The 9,081-nt window shown below is 32.8% G+C and overlaps 1 protein-coding gene across 1 annotated transcript; it reads left to right on the top strand.

Annotated features, from left to right (window-relative positions):
- The first annotated feature begins 1,853 nt into the window (after positions 1–1,853).
- LOC109609381 (uncharacterized) lies at positions 1,854–6,356 on the top strand. Its single transcript, XM_020026042.2, has 2 exons — positions 1,854–3,464; positions 3,545–6,356. Exons 1-2 carry the CDS (start codon positions 1,882–1,884, stop codon positions 4,497–4,499), a joined length of 2,538 nt encoding a protein of 845 aa, XP_019881601.2. The 5' UTR covers positions 1,854–1,881; the 3' UTR covers positions 4,500–6,356.
- The last annotated feature ends 2,725 nt before the right edge of the window (positions 6,357–9,081 follow it).

The following is a 9,081-nucleotide window of genomic DNA, read 5'->3' as shown; positions in this document are numbered from 1 at the left end:
CTGGCGTTTCTTATGAAATACAATATTAATTAAAAACTCGCAGGGCTCATGTTTATTTAATTGTCTCGACGTTTTTGGCAAAAGACAGAGAAGCAACGGGTGTATATTTTCTTTGCCCCTTTATGCAGATCCGTCACATTTGCCAGTCTAAGGGATATTTGTATTCCGCAACGTATTCGCGTCGTTGTCTCTCTACAGATGGCGTTCCATGTCAAATAAGGGGCATCATATTTCACTGAGGGCTAAAGAATTTCCATTTTAATCTATGTCGCAGTCCCGTTTGTTTTTAAGTAAAATGTCGGGAGACTTAATGCCACACTTAAGTGCGCAGTATTTAATTAGGAATAGAGTCTTATTTACTTCCAATTCTAATTTTCTGTGTTGTCGCTGGTTCGTTTTAATAGCACACTGTTTTAAATGCATGTTTATGAGATCTTTTTTGTTTGTTTAGGTTTTGCATTGTGTATCTTTTAGCGAGAGGAATTAATAAACTAAGAAAATTATTATGTCGTTAACCCACTTACGAGAGCTGATGTTCCCACTGATCCCAAGTCTTTGTGAAATTTCATTCACCAAAAACAAGGGCATTACTTGAATATCTCCAGTAATGTGGGATAATAGCTTTACTCATATTACTCCTCAAGATATCGTGGCTCAATTTGCTCATGAATTTGGTAGGGTATTTATTGCCTCGCCTGATCGTCTCGTTTTCCAATCATCAATGTGTTTAGCTCAAAGTGAATGAATCTGACATACTAAATAGTATCGACAATTTGGCCACCAAAAAACTGCAAATTGATCAGATGCCATTTTTGATCAAGGATTGCAAATTTACATTTTTGAAACCATTAAAAATTATTTTCAATTTGTCCCTGTATTCAATTTTCAATTCTAATTTTAATAATTAGAGACCTATCTCTATATTAAGTAATTTCTCTAAAATATTTTAGCAGGTGTTGTATTATGTCATTTATCAAAGTGTTGCAAAATTGATTGTTCTTATATACTAACCAAAATTGGATTTAACATGCCAAGACTTAATTCAAGAAGCAGCGTTTCTCTCACCATAGCAAGATATAGAACCAATGTTCTGCTAAAAAGCCCAGTTTTCCAAATATGCAGAAATGCTAACAAATATTACAGTGATATCTTTAATTAAGATGTAGTATTTTATAAATATATATATATATATATATATATATATATATATATATATATATATTTATTGTTGTGTCTAAAGTTGTTGGACATAAATAAAATTTATTATTATTATTATTATTATGGGAGAAATTCTGCAGTTAAAATTTATGTAAATGTAAAACTACTTTAGCCAAATCTCTTTTTATTAACGCCACTCTTGGACGAATCAATTATAAAGTTCCAACATCCATTATTTCCCTCATCTAATTAATAAAGGAGCAAACACAAAACTAATCACATCACCCAAATGTTATTACTTTGCTGGCGTACATTTAAACGTATCCGGAACAGGGCGTAATTGACATGTCTAATTACTCCGCCATCAGAAATTCCAACCTCATAGTTTTAATATTAAGTGTGTGTGTGCACTAAAGCACATATGCATTATTAAGTGCATGTATTTGTTACAAAGTGCTTTAGGACGTGACAAAGAGTCTGCATCTTCCCTATTGTTCATAACACATGCACGTCTGTGTGTCGCAAACTCGAATTCCGTTTACAGCACTGTAATTAATTCGACGCGAATAATTGGGAACTATCAGCACTTCGTCAGGGATATAAATCGCTCACTCTGCTGGACCGTCAACAAACCACTCAAGTAATTAACTAACAAGCATTATTTTTGTTCCAGATCCGTACTGCTAGCTTGTAAATCTGACACTGTGGCTATGGAAACGGAGGATGAAGACCCAGAGGAAGCGGAAGCGTCTGGATGATACGTCCAAGCACCGTTTGACCATGCCTTCCGTCAACATTCATCTGATCGTGTTCCTTGGTTTCTGCACTCAAATGGCCTTCACCGACTGTCCCCGTCTTTGCGACTGCAAGTGGAAGAACGGCAAGGAGTCCGTCATCTGTCTCAATGCTAATCTGATAGTCGTACCCCTACATTTGGACACCGGCGTACAAGTTTTAGACCTGACCGGCAACAACTTGTCAGTAATCAAGCACGAGGAGTTCAGCAACGCTGGCCTGATCAACTTACAGAAGGTTTACATAGCGAAATGCCGACTAAAATCGATAGAACGTTACGCTTTCAAAAACCTAATAAATTTAGTCGAATTAGACTTGAGCTACAACGCTCTGACGCAAATTCCGTCGCACACCTTCGACAGCATTCCGGAACTTAGGGATTTAAAACTGAACGGCAACCCCATACAAAAAATACAAAACAACGCCTTCCTCAACATCCCCCAACTGAACAGACTGGAGCTAACCGACTGTAAAATATCAACCGTCGAACCAAAGGCCTTCCACGCGGTGGAAAAGTCATTAGAGTACTTAAAATTGGACAAAAACAAACTGAACACGGTTCATCCTAAATCCATAACGGTACTGCAAAGTCTTCATGGCATCGAACTGGCATCCAACCCCTGGAATTGCTCCTGCCAGCTGCGTCCCGTGCGTGAATGGATGCTGAGGCAGAACGTACCTTTCGGCGTGCCACCTGTGTGCCAGTCGCCGAAGAGGTTGAGCCAGAAGTCGTGGGACAAACTAGATTTGGACGAGTTCGCGTGCGCTCCTGAAATATTCGCCTATCAGGAAAAGACCACTGGCATAGAAGGGAAAAACATCACCATAGCTTGCAGGACTGAAGGAATTCCGGAACCTAGTGTAAGGTGGATGCATAGGAACAAAATTATAGCTAATTTGTCTGGGTCTCATTATACCGGTGGTAAAAAATTGTATGTGGTACATCTGGACAGGAATTCTAGTGACTTGACGATACTAAGTGCTGATTTACAAGACGCTGGTACTTACGTGTGTTCGGCTGAGAACAAAGCGGGACGGGCCGAGGCGAGTGTGGTTTTGGCAATGACAAAGAAACAAGTAGATAACACGGTGGGAAGTAATATAATCGTTGCTAGTGTAATAACCGGTGTACTATTTGTAATTATCTCGTGTGTAATAGCTGTGACCTTAGTAATGATGAAAAAGAAACAAGTACTCAGGTGGCGGAATCGTGAAAGCCGACGCGAAGACAATTATGAAAAGATCGAAATGCATCACAAAGTGGTTCCGGATGCCAACGGTGGTGTTTTGCAGGAACAAGTCTTGGTGACGAGTCGCAAGAACGGGGAGTATAGGGTGGTTCCATGCGGTGATACGGACCAGGAAAACGAGGAGGACGAGGACGTAATAGAGGAGAAGGCTGAGGTTTCGAAAAGTTGGGTCAAAGAGGAGGAGAAAAAGTGGAACTCACCGGAACACCTTTTGGATCCGGAAGATCTGCATATCCCACGGAGGACGCTGCAAGAAACTAGGTATGTTGATGAAGATTTCTCGAATAGATAGTCTGTGATATAATGTAGAATCTGTTATTAGTACCTTCATTTTGTTCTAGAGACAAGAAAGCCTTGGTTACAACATCTGGTACATATAATTTGTACCAACCGTCAACTTCTTCCATGTCTCAGATTCCAGCTGCTCCTACGGTTTACCAACATCCAATGCAGAACTTTAACTATCGACCACCGCTTCAAGTGCAACCGATTTACGCTACTACTTACAACTCGGAACTGTCTTGTTTGTCTGAGGAACAATCGTATCCAGATGTAATTGGAAACTCCACAACTAGATTGAATAGGCCAGTAGGCAAAGCAAATAGTGAAGGTGGAAGTGTGACTGATATAACCCAATTATTCTGCACGTTGCCGAGGAAGAAAACAGTAAAACACAGCTCGAGGTACCACAGTACTGACAGTCAGTCTCCTCTTTTGCCCGAAAGTAGATATAACAGTAGCGGTGGTGAAAGCAGCTACGGTAGCCAGGAGAACAATTGCAGGAAACTACCTGAAGTCCCCAAACACTCCAATTTAAACAGAAACAGGGTAAACAAAATATCTAGTAGTTATTTAAACTTAACCAAGGAGGACAATTCGACCCCATTATTGGACGTAACGGGGTTGGAGAAACGAGTAATGTACAAGAGAGAAAATACATCTACAAATGCGACACTCACTCCAAACGCCAATTCTTACGATCATCACGCAGCACAATTGGAAAAGTTCCTTGAAGAGTACAGACAATTGCACAAACAGTTGACGAAAATGAAGCAGACCTGCGACAATTTAAAATTAGAACGAAGTCAATTATTGCATTCGAATTCGCCGAGCACACCCTCGAGTTCAGATGATACAGCCAAAGCCAATCCTGATAACAATCCCTTATCACCCAATTCAAACCAGTCTTTGGAAGATTCTGTGGAGTTTAAAAATTTCGAAAACGAACTGACAAAATATTTGATGTCGAAAAGCACATCACCACACGGCTTCAGTTCGGGACTGTTGAATTCTTAAAATTAAACTCCCTGACCAAAAACTGTAAAGCAATAACAATAAAAATTGAGTCGAATTTAAAACCGAATTGCACACACATACCTTCTGAAAAGTTTTTAGCGGTGCCATTAAATTTATAAAACCGCTTATTGCTTTTCGTTTAGTTTTAACTCTCGACTGCGGCAATTTCACTTCTGCTTTTACGATTTCAAAAGACGAATTCTTCAGTGGTGCACAATAGTTGAATTTAATAAGTTTTATGTGAGAAACAGACGGACTTTAGTTACTGCAATTGCTGGAAAAATATTAACAGTTAATGTTTATGTAAGGAGATTTTAAGTTTTTATTGTACTTCTCAGCTGCATTCTTAATTATAAAATTTATTTATATTAATTTATTCAAAGAATTGTATGTCGAATTTTATGGCATTTTAACAAAAGCTAACTAAATAATTTATATTCCTGTATGATACTGTGGCATTTATAATTAAATTGACTTTCATAAAGTTGTGCAGTTGATTACGCTGCATATTAAATTTGTTATTCGCAACAAAATAAAACTGTGCCGCCATAAAAACTTGAACCTAATTAAACATTATAATTAACACCTTCATTCTCATTATCCAGTTTTTAACACATGAAACATGAAAACGTCCTAGTTTTCCCAACTAATACCGATAACAACCAAAAGCATTATCTACAAGTTTGCCTATTAATCTGACTAAAATTCCTATTGCCACAATCTTTTTATCTCTGTCCTGAAATAATTATAATACGTAGTTAATGGATAGAAACGAACACATTCATATCTGATGTTAATACGTACATATTAGTGTTATTTTCGTGTTACACGGAAAACACACCTTGACATATGCAAATTAAATAAAAAAACTGATCTGAAATAATACGCGTTGTTTTATAAAATACTCGGCGATCTGATTTGCAGGATTATACGCATAAGGGCAAAATCAATTCACGCATGCAACTCAACTTGAGGGTTAATTGAGAGATTTTTCTGTTGATTTTTATTATTCATGCGAATTGTGGAATGAAATCTGATTTTTTGTTGTTGGAGATCTGAAATAAATTTTCATTTACTACCTTAAAATGTTTTGAATACAGTAAGAATTATGGAAAATGCAGCAAAATGGTGTTTTGCTGGAATTAATTAAAACTGTGTAATTAAATTGAATAAACTACATCTTATTGATAACTCACTTTTATGATTTTCTAAGGTAAATTTAAAAGAATTTGTATGATAGCTTAGAGAACTTGAACTCTTGTAAAAACCTAAAAATAACTCGTAATGTTAATATGTTTATATGTAAATAAAATTATTTATTTGGAAATCTGAATTATCTGACCAAGTTTAGTAAACACAATTGTGCAGCAACAAAAACATAATTATTGATATTAGATGATCCTTTCCTTAATATAATCATTGTTACCATAATGTTCCATTATTTATACAACTGTTTTGATGTAAAATTTATTATTTTTGGAACCGTTTGTGCATGTATTTAATTTACGAAGCATATAGATGTATATTTCTCATTGTACATAATTGTTATATAATAAACTAATGAATGTTTATAAAAATTTAGAATAGACGAATTTTCTTAAAAGTTATGTCATATTCTATTAAATAATATGTACTAATTATGTAAAACTATAAATGTTAGAAAAAATCGCATATAAGATTATACACAATAACCACAAAATAAGATATTAAAAAACTTATCTCAAGTTTATCAAATATACGACTATCGTAAATGACATAGCTTTTGATAACAAACTAGAATAAATTTGTGATATTATATGGTAGATGGATCTAAAAGTTGTTTAAGTTTTGTTATATTTATGTACACATATCCCTAAAGATTTGTAAATTAATAAAATAAATTAATTTCGAAGAAAACTGTCGCCTTATTTAATTTAATAGGACCGTGCCCCCTTTAAAAAAGCTTACAGGTACGTGTTACATTATTTAATTTAACATGTTTTACAGACAGAGCCGTAACTGTTTTAAATCAAAGAATTCGGCCAGCGAAAAAAACGAAAATAATGGAATATAAAACAAATTTGATTGCGTTAGAATTTAATCAGAGTTCAGATATTAAATGGGACGGTACAAAATGAAGCATAAAACGGCAACCACATCAGTGAAAAAGTCGACTTTATTATGTATATGAGGTAATAAAAGCGAACGCGGTAGATCACGGTCGAAAGTTTAAGTGAAATTTTATGTGTAAGAACGCTCTTTTGTTGTCTACTTTGCCGTAATTTCTGTCACTCCGTTTTTCTTATCGGCCGGTGCCGTTTGCAATAAGGCGCCGCGGAAGAATTGTTCAAATATTTTTGCTATCAAAGATAATGGCGTTGCCGTTCGTCGAATACGTGCCTGCGACCCCGCGATGGAATCGCCCGAATCTGTTTGCCGTTATCTCGAATACATGCCCACTTATTAAACGCTGACTTTATTTTTATAATCCTCCTGCCGAATTTCTGATTTAAATAACGGATATAAAAATAACATTAAGCTAAGTGGTTTTTTTTCCGGCCCATCGATCCGCCCCTGGAACTGATGAGGTCGACAGATCGACTACAAATTGATTTTCAGGTATGCTGATTTTTCACTTTATCCCGAAAACATTTCGCTGGTACACCTTCAATTATCCGAAAATGCTAGTGGTTACTTCACCCCTTTAAATTAAAACACCCTTTAAATTGAAACAGCGAAATAATTATAAAAAATGATGAAATTTTAACAAATTTTAGTAATAAATTTACTAATTTAAAAAAGTTCTTTAAGGAAAACTACATTAAAATTAAAAAAAAATAAAATTAAAAACTTATTTCTGATTAATTTAAAATGTTTATCTGGTAGGCCCCACATTTTACTTTATTCTAAATATATTTTGTTATGTAAAGAACAACAGTTAAGTAAATTACTTCAAAGCTTTTTTAAAATAAACATGAAAATAAAAAATAAACTTATAACAAAAAATAAATACTTTTTTGCAAATTTTAATAACCAATACGGCTTTAAATATAAAGTTTTTAAACAAATTAAATATACAATTTATTTAAAAATCATATTTTAAGTTGGTGCCATTGCAGTTTTCCTTCTATATTTATTTTTTTATTGGTTTTTATGTATTAGGATTTTTCACTTTAAATCAATGAAATTTTACATGTGAAGCTTCAATATCTGAGAATACTTGTAACTGAGTAAATTGCTTCAAACTCTTTTTAAAGTAAGTCACATCAACATAACGTAAGAAATAATTATAATAAATATAATTTACTATTAAGTAAATAATTTCAATCACTTTTAAAGTAGCATATGAAAGTTTTATTATTAAATACAACCCTAAACTAAGTTTTTGATGGGAAATAACAATAAAAGTTATTATTATTACACTTTGATCAGATCTTTTTAATTTTAATTTGTTTTTCATTAATTTGCAGGTGTGACCAATTTTCACTGCCATATTCTGAAATTACTAGTAGTAAATATTTTTAATTAACATAAGAACAATAAATTTGTAATTAAAAATGATTATTCAAGTTTTCGCAAAATTTTACAATTTTTATTTGCTTAAAATAATTATAATAATAATAATAATAATAATAAAGGGAAAACTAATTTTTGACAGATTTCAAAATACTTATATTTTAATTTCATTATTTTAATAAGGTATTTCAATCTTTCACTTTACGTTAATTAAGTTTTATGTGTACAGATTCAATTATCTAAGTAATAAGTAAACTAATAATTAAGTATATTGATTTAAACATATCATAAAGTAAATCACAAAATAATAAAAATATTACAAATAAAAATATAAAAATATAAAAAATGTAGTTTTGGCTGTTTGCTGACTATTTAATACAACTACAAAGGCTTTTAATGTGAAACTACATAACTATAAAATTTAAACGAAATACTTATTTTTGATTGATTATATTAATATTATATTTTAACAACTTGCTTTTAATTTTTTTTATTTTTCACGTACTTTATTAGTAATGTATATTATTTTAATTTTATTATTAAATAAAACTTGTAAGTAACGTTTTTAATGAAAATACATCAACCATTTCTGATTGATTTTATTAATCTTTACTAAGTTAATTTTAATTTTAAATTGTTTTAAGTTTAATTAATCTAATAAATACTGATCAAAGACTAACAGGTAAACGAACGAAAGTTATACCTGTAGTTGAAATTAAGTAGATTCTTTGTCTGGTGCAAAAATTCTTCAAACACAACATATTAATTTCAGTTTTCAAAGTAAAATCTCATAGTATATAGTATCTCATAATTTTATTATTTTTGATATTAAGCGACAATTTTACATAAAATAAACACTATCGATTTATCATAAAAGTACGATTGGCACAATAAAACGGGCTTTGGTTGTATTATGCAGGGCCGGTTTTAAATTATACGTTTTATTATCTAGTAAAATTATAACAATAAATTTTGAATTGATAATGAAATTATATTGTTGCTGCCATAATTGTAGTCGTTTCAATGTTTATTGAAGATTAACATGAACGGAAAGTCATTACAAATTTCCTATGAAATATGATAATTG

This window comes from Aethina tumida, chromosome 7 (genome assembly GCF_024364675.1).
Source record: "Aethina tumida isolate Nest 87 chromosome 7, icAetTumi1.1, whole genome shotgun sequence".
Classification (NCBI taxonomy): Eukaryota; Metazoa; Arthropoda; class Insecta; order Coleoptera; family Nitidulidae; genus Aethina; species Aethina tumida.
The sequence above is the reverse complement of the archived record's forward strand: the minus strand, read 5'-3'. Positions and strand labels throughout refer to the sequence as shown.